This window comes from Malaclemys terrapin, chromosome 12, assembly GCF_027887155.1.
Source record: "Malaclemys terrapin pileata isolate rMalTer1 chromosome 12, rMalTer1.hap1, whole genome shotgun sequence".
Taxonomy (NCBI): Eukaryota; Metazoa; Chordata; order Testudines; family Emydidae; genus Malaclemys; species Malaclemys terrapin.
Genome location: NC_071516.1, coordinates 31,220,905 through 31,233,436, shown reverse-complemented (window position 1 = coordinate 31,233,436; position 12,532 = coordinate 31,220,905). Strand labels below are relative to the sequence as shown.

At 58.5% G+C, this 12,532-nt stretch overlaps 1 protein-coding gene across 7 annotated transcripts in view; it reads left to right on the top strand.

The window, feature by feature from the left end:
• CHD6 (chromodomain helicase DNA binding protein 6) overlaps positions 1 to 12,532 on the top strand; it is a 199,280-nt gene that overhangs the window by 155,358 nt on the left and 31,390 nt on the right. For all 7 annotated transcript variants that reach the window (XM_054045371.1, XM_054045374.1, XM_054045373.1 and 4 more), the window contains 7 exons: positions 1,333 to 1,535; positions 2,002 to 2,201; positions 4,695 to 4,854; positions 6,432 to 6,521; positions 8,086 to 8,189; positions 9,059 to 9,188; positions 9,965 to 10,025. In XM_054045371.1, the coding sequence (XP_053901346.1) occupies positions 1,333 to 1,535; positions 2,002 to 2,201; positions 4,695 to 4,854; positions 6,432 to 6,521; positions 8,086 to 8,189; positions 9,059 to 9,188; positions 9,965 to 10,025 (948 nt within the window). The remainder of the gene's footprint in view (positions 1 to 1,332; positions 1,536 to 2,001; positions 2,202 to 4,694; positions 4,855 to 6,431; positions 6,522 to 8,085; positions 8,190 to 9,058; positions 9,189 to 9,964; positions 10,026 to 12,532) is intronic.

The window sequence follows — 12,532 nt, the reverse complement described above, 5'->3', positions numbered from 1 at the left end:
CACACAGTGGGCACACCACAGTGGGACTGTCGACACTCACCAATTCGCCCTTCGAGACCATGGCAACATGTTCCATGACCTACCTGCCTATCCAGGAAGATGGCATTTTTAGTAGCTATCATTTCAGCCAGGAGGGTCAGCAAGCTGGGAGCCATCATTGCAGACCCTCCTTATTACAGTTTTTCATAAAGAAAAGGTTTCCCTTCGCCTACATCCTAAGTTTCTCCCCAGGGTTGTTTCTGAATTCTACATCAACCAAAGTATTCGCTTATCTGTACTTTTCCCAAAACCTCATGCTTCTGCGGAAGACAAGAGACTTCACTGCCTCTGTGTTTGACGTGCCCTGGTGTTCTACCTGCAAAGAACGAAACCCATTAGGAAATCATCAAGACTTTTTATTGCCATTTCAGGCAGATCGTGTGGGCAAACCAGAGGATTTCTAAGTGGGTTTCAGGATGCATCCTAGAGTGCTATCAGGAAGCAAAGATCCCTCCCCCTGTGGGTGTCACAGTTCATTCCACGAGAGCGCAGGCCACCTCCACAGCATCCCTACATGATGTCCCACTACAAGACATTTGCAAAGCGACCACCTGGAGTTCTGTCCACATGTTCACAATGCACTGCGCTTTAGTTCATGCTGCGGACGCAGCAGTGGGATCTGCAGTGCTGCAAGCATCTTTGCTACCAGCTTCCAAGCACCCACTTGCAGTCTGAGCACTGCTTGCCAATCATCCACATGTAAAATACACACAGGGACCAGCACTCTAAGAAGAAATGGAAGTTACTTACTGTAACTGGAGGTTCTTCAAGATGTATGTCCCTATCTGTATTCACTACCTGTCCTCCCTCCCCTCTGCTTCAGATCCTGTTGGATTTGCAATAAGAGGAGGAATGACGTCAGCCTGCACTGTCTCTTATACCCTTGGTTGGGAGCATAAGGAGATCTATGGCGTGTGTAGGGGCCAATGGACACTGCTTGGAAGAATTTCTGGACTCGGGCGCATGGGGTACTTGCCTACTCACATGTGGAGTCTGAAAGAGCCTCCAGGTACAGTAAGTAACCTCCATTTTTTGCACCCACAGTTAATTGTGGGTGGCAGTCCATAGTGGCTGGGCGTTGAACAGGCCATCTGGGTCTGGTACCAGATGCTGGGTGTGATGCTAGGCTTGGAGAGAGCTGGGTGGTGCTAGGAGTTGCTGAGGCCAGAAGGCAGCACAGAGGAGGGAAGCATCCCCACACCTCGTGCGAGTGGCCAAGGGGGGCACCGTGCAGAGGGAAGGGTCTGCCGGGTGGTTCTGGGCGCACTAGCCTCTCACTATCTCCCCCTGCAGGAGAGCTTAGTGATCGACAGGCCCCGTGTCCGCAAGCAGACCAAGCACTACAACTCCTTCGAGGAGGATGAGCTGATGGAGTTCTCGGAGCTGGACAGTGACTCCGACGAGCGGCCCACGCGCTCGCGGCGCCTCAATGAGAAGACGCGGCGCTACTTGCGGGCCGAGTGCTTCCGCGTGGAGAAGAACCTACTCATATTTGGGTGGGTCTCATCTGGGATCTGCATGCCATGTGAGGCTGGGCTGACCCCAAGCGCAGCTGTGGCTCTCGGGTGGTTTGGTGTCACATGTTTGCTATTGTCTGTCTGTGCCTGTCACAGGCTGCTGCACAGGAGGGCATGAACCTGGCAGGGAGCTGCAGAGCTAGTGCCCCGCCGGGGGGACCTGCTGCGTGCCCAAACCCCACGTCTATGGGAGGAAGTGTGGTTTGTGGCTAGAGCATAGGCTGGGAGTCAGGACTCCTAGGTTCTTTTCCTGCCTCTGCCATTGACCCAGTGTGTGATGCTGATGAATCCCACCCCTTTCTGTGCCTCAGTTTCCCTACTTCCCCAGGAACTGGCCAGGCTTTGTCCATTAGTGTCCCATGCAGCATTGTGAGCTCCCCACTGGAGGGCACTAGAAAAGTGCAGTCATTTGCAGTGTTTATGGTGTGTGTTTCTGCTCCTCCAGCTGGGGGCGCTGGAAGGATATCCTGACCCACGGACGGTTCAAATGGCACCTGAATGAGAAGGACATGGAGATGATTTGCCGGGCCCTCCTGGTCTATTGCGTCAAACACTACAAGGGAGATGAGAAGATTAAGAGTTTTATCTGGGATCTGATCACTCCGACGAAGGACGGCCAGAACCAGGCCCTGCAAAATCACTCAGGTACTCTCTCTCCCGCCAGTTATTGCTCAGCTGCCAGCACGCCCAGCTTTCAGTGCCCAGGACTAGAGAGTTAAACTAGAGCGGGTCCCAGAAGCCACACAAAGAGCCAGAGCTGGGCAACAAGGAACCACTGTGTCGGGGCCAGGGGGTCACAGAACTGACTTGCATCCAGACCCTGGAGGCAGTGGCAGAGGGGCTCTCTGATACAGGAGATGGCCAGCCCTGGCCCAGCTGAGAGGGAACCTTGGGCTGGAGAGTTAGGGCACCAGACCAACCTGAGCTGTCTGATCCTGAGGCCTAGATTGTTACTTAGACCAGTGAACAGGCTTGGGTCCATCAGGGATGGGGGGCAAATGTCGCCTGCAGAGTGCAGCCCATAGTGGCCTTTATTCTCAGAACTATGGAGGTGTGGCCAGTGCTGGCTGCATGCTTGGACCTGTGGTCTCTGCAGGCAGCCACACTATGTTAAAGATGACTCCACTCCATTCTGTAGTCGCCATCCCCTGTGGGACACTGCTTGTCTGTAGATCCCCCAGCGCTTCACAAAGGGTGGGGGGAATCCTCATCTGGGGTACTGAGATCTAATACAAATGAGGCCTGGCACCTGGCTGCACCCCTTGGCGGAGCACTGTGTGGGTGCCCCGATCCATGGCACAATGTTCAGTTTGGCAGCTCATTCCGCCTGGCTCCCAGCGCTGCCTTTCAGTAGTTTGTCACAGGTGAGCCATGTTGAAAGCTGAGGCAGCTGCTCCCGTTACCGCTCCACAGGGCATACCAGAGGCTGTTAGCAGTGTAAAGTGTGAGGCTCTCCCATGCGGTGCAGGAGAAAGCAGCCGGGCTCTGTGGTGGATTTGAAGTCCCAGGTCCAGTCTGGAATCCCCCCATGCCTGGTGCTGTTGGGTTACGTTCACGTCCATTGCATCTCTCCCTGGGCGTGAATGACGCCATCGCCTACTGTTCTGAGTTAATATCGCCATTTCGTCCAGCACTCGAGCCATCTCAGTAGGATGGTCCGGGGCTGGGGGATCAGGTGTGTGCTGGTCAGACCAAAGGAACCATGGCACACACCTGGGACGCTGGCAGAGCTGCGTCACTGGGCGTACACCAGTGCACGAGCATGGAATGGAGCAATAGTAAAACTGATAGGGTGGCACTTACGGGCTCACATTTCAGTAATGCAACGAGCAAGGGGCATGGTCCGTTGAGGGTCATGAACGCTGCACTGCAATTGCAGCACTGAATGTAACCCAGCTGGATCCCTAGCAAGGGGAAGCCTCGGAACCTCTCAGTCAGCTCCTGGGGAGGCCTCTGCTTCCATGAGTCTGGGCGTGCGGCGGGCAATACAGGACTGAATTCCAGCCCATGCCCCGACCCTGTGCAATGGCAGCCACAGCAGGGAAAAGTCTGGAGAGCTGCTGAAGGGGAACTGGTCCTGTCCTGAGAGGAGGAGTGTGTGAGTTGGGCCTGTCCAGGGTTAGAGGGATTCATGCAAGTAGCAAAACGGCAATAGCTGGTTGGAATGAAAACACAGGGAAACTTGGCCAGGGAACCAATCCAGGGAATAGACTCCAAGGACGACTCCGCCCCCACCTGCGTGGCATAAGGCTGGCTCTGCTGTATAGAAGAGGTGAGGATTCTGACTGGCAGGTGCCATGGGTACAGATCTGCTTGGATGCCATCTCATCAGGGGTGTCTGGCCCTGATGTCTGTGCTGGGTTCTGCTGTCACCTCCATCCGGAGAAAGCTGGAGTAGCTTTGGTGGGGCTACAGTGGAGCTGAGTTTAGAGCCTGAGCTGGGTCTGCTTTGTGTGTTAGGGAAGCGCTGAGCATTGGCTGTGCGCAGCAGTGCGGGGAGATGTGGATGTGCAATGGCACTGCAGAGGGTGCGGGCCAGAGTGTATTGGGGAGAGCCGTGGCTGGTCTGGGCCTGCTGGTGTGGAGTGGGGAGGTGGGTTGTGTGAGGCAGAGTGCAGGTGTTGGAGCACCTCCTTCCTGTCCCAGCACACAACTTGACATCTTTCCACGGGCCTGTATCTGACAACGTCGACGTTCAGGCTGCCGAGAGCCTGGGCCAGCTTGCTTCCGTTCTGTGGACGGGGTTGCCAGCAGCGGCGTCCAGCAGCCTGTCCTGCCAAGCCACCTCCTACACTCAGAACTGTCCCATGCATTTAGGCTGCTGGGAAGGTGTGGATGTGGCATGGCCTGACCTGGTCTAACTAGGGCACCACGTACGCATGGCTCTGCTATGGGATTGTGCCTGGACAGACACACTGGGTATGCTGCCTGCCTTTTCTCTGGCTCCCCCACTCCCACCTGAGCTGTGGCATGAGGGTTAAAGAGCATTACAAGGGCTGGCTTTCAGTCCTTCCAGCTGCACTGCTCCTGCCAGCCAGTGTCTGTGTCCTGTCTGATCCAGCGCATTTATCAGGTGCCCATCAGGGTGGTGTGTGGCCTGCAGCAGTGCCGCTAATGCACTCCCTCTCGCTGTTGCAGGGCTGTCAGCCCCAGTGCCCAGGGGCAGGAAGGGGAAGAAGATGAAGAACCAGATGCTGCTCCCTGAGATAAAGAACGCGGACTGGCTGGCCAGCTGCAACCCCGAGATAGTCCTGCACGATGACAGCTACAAAAAGCACCTGAAACAGCACTGCAACAAGTGAGTGTGAGCCCCTGCCCTGGGGGACTGCAGCGCACACGCCATGCTGTGCGTCCTGCCCTGGGCCCAGAGCGAGGCCATATGCCCCCAGCTGGCGTCGTGCCATTGGGCTGCAGCGCAGAATCTGGAGAGGAAGGGGCAGGACGGACCTGGGCAGTCAGTATGGAGAGGCCACTGGGGATGTTGGGTCGGTGCCCACTGGGTCGTCAGACCTTGGATAGTTCTTGCCATTCTGTAAAGTTCTGTAAAGCTGCAGCCCTACAGAATTCTCATCTTCCTGCCGGTAGGTGCAGGGCACTCCCCACAGCTCAGCTGGCATTCAGGATACTTCCTTATTGTCACAGCTGTCCGCGGTCAGGGACTTGGGAAGCAGGGCTGGTCAAATACCTGAGCACCCCATGGTGCAGACTTGTGCATTAGTGGTAGCTGGAGGGGGATGGCTCTTGGGACCCGGGGGCGGAGCCTGGAGTGGGATGGCTCTTGGGGGCCGGGGAGGCGGAGCCTGGAGCGGGATGGCTCTTGGGATCCGGGGGTGCGGAGCCTGTAGTGGGACAGTTGTTGTGACCAGGGGGAGGGGTGGGAGAGGGCGGAGCCTGGAGGGGGATGGCTCTTGGGACCAGAGGGGCAAAGTCTTGAGGGGGACGGCTCTTGGGACCTCGGGGGGGGTGCAGAGCCTGGAGTGGGACTGCTTTTGGGACCCAGGGGCTGAACCTGGAGGGGGACGGCTCTTGGGACCTGGTGGGGGGCAGCTCTTGTGGGCTGGGGAGGTGGAGCCTGGAGGGGGATGGCTCTTGGGGCCCTGTAGGGTGGTGGCCAGCTCTTGGGTCCTGGAGAGTGGGGCCCAGCAGGTACAGCTCTTTGCAGGGAGAACTGAGAGACATTATTTTAACAAATCAGTAACCCAGAGCTGTTTCCTCACCCACTCAGAGGATGCTGCATCCCAGCTCCCAGCAAGAGCTCTCCTAGCCATGAGCACTGTAAGTAGCGCAGCCCCCTCCCTCACTGGGTTAGGAGTGAGGTGTGTCGCTGCCATTGCTGGGGAGGCAGGTACCCAGCCTGGCACCTCCCCTCTCCTGGTGAGCTCCTTCATGAGTGTTTTAAGCCTGCTTGATTACAGGGTTAGTGAGGTGAGATCTCCGATGCCCAGGTGGTGGGGATCAGGCCCACAGCCCACTGAGCTGATTAAGGAGCCTGTTCCCTGCCAGCCTGAGCTGTTTTCCCATGTGGATGGGGCCTGCTCTCTAGTCCCCATGTTCCAGCTTCTTCAGGCCTCCCCTCTTGAGCCCCAGGGGCTGGATGTCCTGCTGTGTGTCAGCGCGAGGGGCAGCTAAGGACGGGCGAAGCTGCTGCCATGCCTGCGCTCAGCCTTGGGGGTGGTGTCATGAGAAGGGGAGTGGCTTCCCACCATGTCTGTCCTGGTATATAACCGCACACGCTGCAGGCCTGGGCAGCGATCCCCACTGCCCCATGCCGCCATACAGACCAGCTGGCCCATAAACGCTGTGTGTAGGGGCTGTGCTATGCTGGATCCTAGCCCAGTGCTCTGTCTGTATTGACCTGCCCCTTTCCCTTGGCAGGGTGCTGCTGCGGGTGCGAATGCTCTACTATCTGAAAGCTGAAGTGCTGGGAGAGGTGGCTGACAAAGCCTTCGAAGGGATCCCGGCCAGGTATGATGCTCTCAGCAGCCTGGATCGGTTTGCATGCCCAGCTGCGGAGTTACAGCGACAGATATCTTTGGCTGCAGCGCCTCTGCTGCATGAGGAGCTCCCTGCCTGCTCTGCGCTGGCATGGGGGAGCTGCCCAGTTGCTGTCTAGCTGAAGTCACCAGCAGCACTGTGCCAGCGTGAGAGGAGTCAGTCACCTCACAGTGTCTGAAGCCAAATCCTGCAGTTCTCACTCAAGCAAAACTCCTGTTGCCATTGGTGGCGGCTCTGCCTGAGTAGAGACTGCAGGATTGAGCCCTAGAGGCTGGCCCTGCAGCTTAGAGAGCTCCCTCTGCAGCGGAGCTGAGCAGGGACAGCGGGCTCCTTTGGCCAGGCGACAGGACCACTGCTCCTGTGAAATAACACCATTCAGAACTGCGCTGGGCTACATGCATACCCATGTACACATGGGTGTGCATGCTGAGGCACATGCAGACCCCCTACGCTCATGCACTCCCCAGAGATGCACACACGTGTGCAGGTGCGCGTTAATTTGAAGCTTGATTGGCTGGAATGACTTCACCTAGTGCAGAGGCCTGCGGCTAACCCTGCCAGCCCCAGCGTGCTGGGAATCAGGATTCCCCACAGTGCAGCCCAACAAATTCACTTCTAATATGAAGCTGTAGCCCCCAGTCAATCCTGACCTAGCCTGGGCACCCAAGCCAGGTGGCTCAGACCGTAGTGGAGCATTGCCTGCTGGGACCTGCATTTCCTCCCTCTGCTCTGCAGGGAGCATGGGGGACTGAAATGGCTGCAGCCCTCTGGCTCCTGAAGTCCCCAAAGGGATGCTGGGTTGGGCAAAGCCTGGTAATTGCCCTGGTGTCACATAACGAGCAGTGGCAGAGGGAGCCACCAGGATGGTAGAGGAGAGCAAGGTTTGCTGAGCTCACTGAGCCTGATCCTGTATTGAAACCCTCCGCTTTCCTGGTCTCAGCAGATGCTGCTGCTTTCCCAGGGTGCTTCTGTGCCCAGCACAGGTGCAGTCAGTCCGTGTCCCAGGAGCTCACTGGAGGGAGGCCAGGGAGGGTGCTGCCTGCCACTCTGAAGGCTCGGTGCACTCCAGCAGATTGCTGCTTTCCCTTGCTTTTGCTCTGTCGGTGGCTGGTATCTTTAGTGAAAACTTTCCCCAGCCTTAAAGCAAATACCATTCAAATGAGCCCTGGGAGCTCATGGGGCAGCCAGGCTGAGTAGGATGGGGGGGGGGGGGGGCAGGCCATGCCCACCATCCCTGTCACACAGGAGGGTCCTGTGACACGTGTGTGTGTGTAGGGGAAGCCAACAGCAGGATTCAGCTAGCGCAGTATCAGTCCAGATTGGGACCATGACTGGTCCCCTTGGCGTCTGGGGAGCTCGCACACAGCGGAAGGCAGGACCTGACCCCAGTGTCTCTGGAGAAGCAATCACCAGAGCGCTATCAAGGCAGAAGGCTAGTCCCCAGCTCCCCCAGTATCGCCCACTCAGCTGTCTGCAGAAGCAGGGGTTCCCGGGGAGTCCAGAGCAGGGTGCATTCATGGCCTGTCCCTCTCAGGGAGCTGGACGTGCTGCTGCCGGACATCGACTACGTGGAGATCCCAGTGGACTGGTGGAATGCAGAGGCCGATAAATCGCTGCTTATTGGAGTTTTCAAACACGGTATTGCCCTGCCAAGTGCTGCTCCCCGCCCCGGTGTGCTGGGGTACTCCCGCTACCCTAGCCAGGAGCCAGGAGTGGCTGCTGAGTTCAGAGCACCATGCCGATGTTCCAGACCCCTCCCCAGGGCGAAGCTAGTGGAATGTCGCCCACGGGGCCCCACCCCATCCTGGGTGCTCCAGCGAGGAGCCCCCGGAAGCCGCATGTTTTTGCTGCCATGACCTGGCAGTGCTGAGTACTCATGTCCCGGACATCCACTCCAGGCCAGCTCACCTGGGGGCCGGGCTGAGCCAAAGCGCCTGGGGCTGTAGCTCCATTCACTCTCCCAAGTTGCAAGGAGTTAGGCCTCGCCCCATGTGACTCAGTAGAGACATTTGAACACCTGTGTTCGCCCTGATAAAGGGCTGTTGCAGAGCGTGGCCATATCAAACCAAGTGCCTGACTCAGGGACTTGGGGGGAGCATCCACATTCCTGGCCAAATTCTATCTCAGCTCAATACATTCTGCCTCTTGAAACTCCTCTTGCAATTTCCATTGGAGACAGGAGTCTGTCTGTTACCCTGGTGCTGCGTTCCATCCCAGAAGTGGCTACATCTCTGGGGCAGACAGGTTGATTCCTGTGTCTCTGTCTCCCAGACAGAAGGGCTGCGGATTAAACAGCTACCATTTGTTTGGCTTTGGATGCTTTGGGTGAAACTTGCTATTGAGGGGCCATGTCATCTGTGGGCCAGACAACAAGGTCCTAACTCTGGAGACAGGTGCACTCTGGCAGGCCCCACTGGCACAGCCAGAGTTTAGCCAAAGCCGGTCCCGGGTGGCCTGGCCCCTGGCTAGGACAGTATCCCGTTTAATGTCAGCTGTGGTGTTGGCAGGTTACGAGAGGTACAACGCCATGCGAGCAGACCCAGCACTGTGCTTCCTGGAGAAGGTGGGCATGCCAGACGAGAAGCTGCTGTCTGCGGAGCAGGGCGTCAGCGATGGGGCACAGGATACTGCAGAAAGGTGGGTGGGGGCAGGAGGAGGCAGGGGTCTGGCTGGCTCCTCAGATCAGAAGAAGCAGGACCAGCCGCATGCTGTTCTCTGGGGGTGAGCATCAGAACGGAGTGAGAGCAGAGAGGAGGGTAAGCCAGCAGCCCAGCAGGGTGCCTGTGCATGCAGGGCAACAGGGGAATGCCAGTGTTTGCTGGGCATGACTGTGTATCATAGTGGGAGAGGGCAGGCAGGGTACCAGGTGTGTGGGAGCTGCTCCCCTGGGTGAATTCCCTCAATGGGCCAGGGAGGTGCATGTGCCACTCACACTCACCTAGACGCAGGTTCTCCCACCCAGCTAGGGGTACTGACACACGCAAGCCCTTTAGATGCTGTGCTGTGCTTTGGGGAGCAGCTCATTGGCTGCGGGGGTGAGGGGCTGATCAGAGAGTTCACAGCCCCCGATTGCAGGAAATGGGGAAAGAAGTGCTGGCTGGCTGGTGTGCTCTAGCAGGTGGGTGAGCGGCGATGTGTGTCACCAGAGAATCCCAGAACTGAGCCCGGAGCCGGGACTGGTGCTGGGTTCTTTGCCAGCTTTGCAAACATAAAGGTTGAGAATGTCCTGAATGTCAGTTCCCTCCTGCAGGTGGAGATCAGGGAGCAGGTCCATGCTCGGGCATATGACAGGAGGGCAGCCAACAAGGGTGCCCAGGCAGTGTGAAAGTGAGGGAGCTGGCTCTCACCTTGCAGGCGCTGGGGCATTGCTGGGGTGGGCAAAGGCTAATGCTCTATCGGGTTGTTTTGTCTAGAGGAAACGTTGAGAAAGAAGAGAACAGCGGAGACAGAGTGGAGGGGCTGCCACAGCAGGAGGTGAGTGGGGCTCCCCGCAGATGAGAACAGCTCCTCTGCCCCAGCCAGGCCTGCTCCCTGCTGGCTCGGGAGACACCTGGTGTTCTGCTGTGGCTAGGGAAAGAGCAGTAGGCTGGACCCCCACTTTTCCCCCATGGCAGAGCCAGTTTGCTGTTAGTGGGGCTCAGCAGGGACAGCTGTTGGGAGGGTGCCTGGTGCCCAGGCTGTCTGTGACTGCTCCCAGGAGCACCGTGGCTGCTGGGACGGAGCGTGCGAGTGAGTGACGTTGCTGCACGGGACGGGTCGCTATCCTTTGGAAATCCCCCCACTGTGGGATCCTGGGTGTTGGTCTCCAGTCAGCTGATTCCTGGATGTGCCCAGGCCGGCCAGTCAGCAGAGATCTCACCATCTCACTGCCAAGCAGAGCCCTACCCTGTTTGGCTGAGGACTGTTACCATAAATGCCAAGACCGGCTCTTCCCATGGGACTGGGCTAGGACCAGCCCCAGGCAGGAGCCTGATGATCAGTAGGATCCCAGAGTGCTTGGGCACCTCCTCCACCACCCCCAGCCCTGCAGTACCTCCACTAAGGCCAACATGCTGGGTGCCAGGGCAGCCTGCCCATGCCCCCTTTCCCCAGCCTGGCACCTAGCTCGGCCCAGGGCAGCCTAACCCCCCCGCCCCAGCCCAGCCCACCTCCCCCAGCCTGGCACCGTGGCCTAGGGAACCCCAGCCTGGTATCTAGCTCAGCCCCCTGCCCCCCGCCTGGTGCCTAGCCTGGCCCAGGACAGCCCAGCCCCCACACCTAGCACCCAGGGGAGGAGAGCAGAGGAGGGGAGGGTGCAGAGTGGGAGATGAGGCAAGGCTCAGCAGGGAAGGATTTAGAAGGAACGAGTCTGGAGCTGCAGGGTAGTGAGTGCAGTGATGGGGCCTGGGCCGGCCAGCAGTGAAGAGGGGCCAGCATCATCAGCCCCACCCTGTGCTGTCCGGGTTCATTCTGACGAGGAGGGCAGCACAAACCCTCTGTTCAGCTGCTGATCCTCACAGCTGGGATCCCCACTTACCACCCTTAGGCTGGCAGAGGGAAGGGCCCCAGCAGAGCCCCACCCCTGCCATGTGCTGCCCCTGCAAATCACTCAGCCCTGAGCAGCAGCTGCTTCTCATCTGAAAGCCTGCGGGGTTGAGGAAAGGCTGTCCACTCTGTCTCCAGCAGCCTCTGTGTCTGGGGGGAACTGACATGTTCTCTGTCCAGGCACCTTCCTGGGGGCAGCAGACTGAGCTGCACAGGGAGAACAGGCGGCTTCCGAAGCCCAGCAGACGCTGCAGCAATGCACATGCCACTTGTTTGACTTGGCTCCACAGAGGCTGCAGCTTGTGGCACATTGAGACGCTTCCTCTTAAAAGGACCTGGGGCAGCAGCCCTCCACTCTCCCCAGTATCTGCATTAGCCGTGCTGTGCTCTCCCTCTGTAGCTTTAGATCCATGCTGCTGGGTCTGCCTTTCTCCAGGTAACTCGACCCCCTGCGCCCCCAACTCCCTGGGAAATGGGACTCATGCCGAGTGGGATTGTCCAGTATTCCCGCACAGGACCCTTCCCACAGCCCCTTTTCCCTGTCCAGTGCAGACTGGTCATAAAAGGCCCAAGTGATGTCACTGCCCCCTGCCCTGGTCAATAATCCCCCAGCCTGGGACAGCTTACACCCAGCCAGCTTTCCCTGAGACCTCTTCTCTTCCGAGCTACCCCCTTGTACCACTTGGGCTGCACCACTCCCAGCTGTGGCCCACTGCTGTCACCTTCGACATCACTGAGCCAGGCAGGAGTGAGCCGTCCGTCTCTCCAGGAAACAGCCCTTGCAGGCTCTGAGTGTGTTCACTGCTCACATCTGAGCCCCCAGTTTGCACCTGTTGCCCTGGCATCAAGGTGCCCAGAATGGAGGGTGGGATTGCCAGGGCCCCTAGAGATGGCTCTCCCCCTGCCCATGGGGTGGTGCTTACTCTTTCTCTAGAAGGCCCTAGCCTGGCTAGGGCGGGTGCAGCTCCAGCAGGGGCAGCCCGCAGGCAGACAGTGTGACAGAGTTTGAGCCGTCCTGCCCGTCAGGGTCTGGCCAGACAACCCTGGATAACACGCCTCGCTGTCCCACTATCGCTTCCTTCACTGCTGCCTCCAGGAGAGCTCAGCCACGGTCTAGTGGCCCGTCTGCCTTGTTTGCCCCACTCCTGCCTCTGCCCCTCGCGAGTCCCAAACCTTCTTCCCTGCACCATGGATCCGTCCATCTGCAGGATTCGCCTTCTTCCAGAGGGCTCTAGGACAGCACCTAAGTCACCCTGGCTCCATGCCTCTTCCCAGGGCCTGCAGGGACACCCGATCCTGCCAGACCCTTCGATGATGCCAAGAGTTATATGGACTGTCCCCCACCTTAGTGCAGGGTAGCTGGGCCCCAGAGCAAGGTGCAGGGTCAGTGCGTCCTGGGCCCGGCTCTGCCCTCTCTGGGCTGGCAGGGGCTAGGGTCACACCCTCTCTTTCCAGTG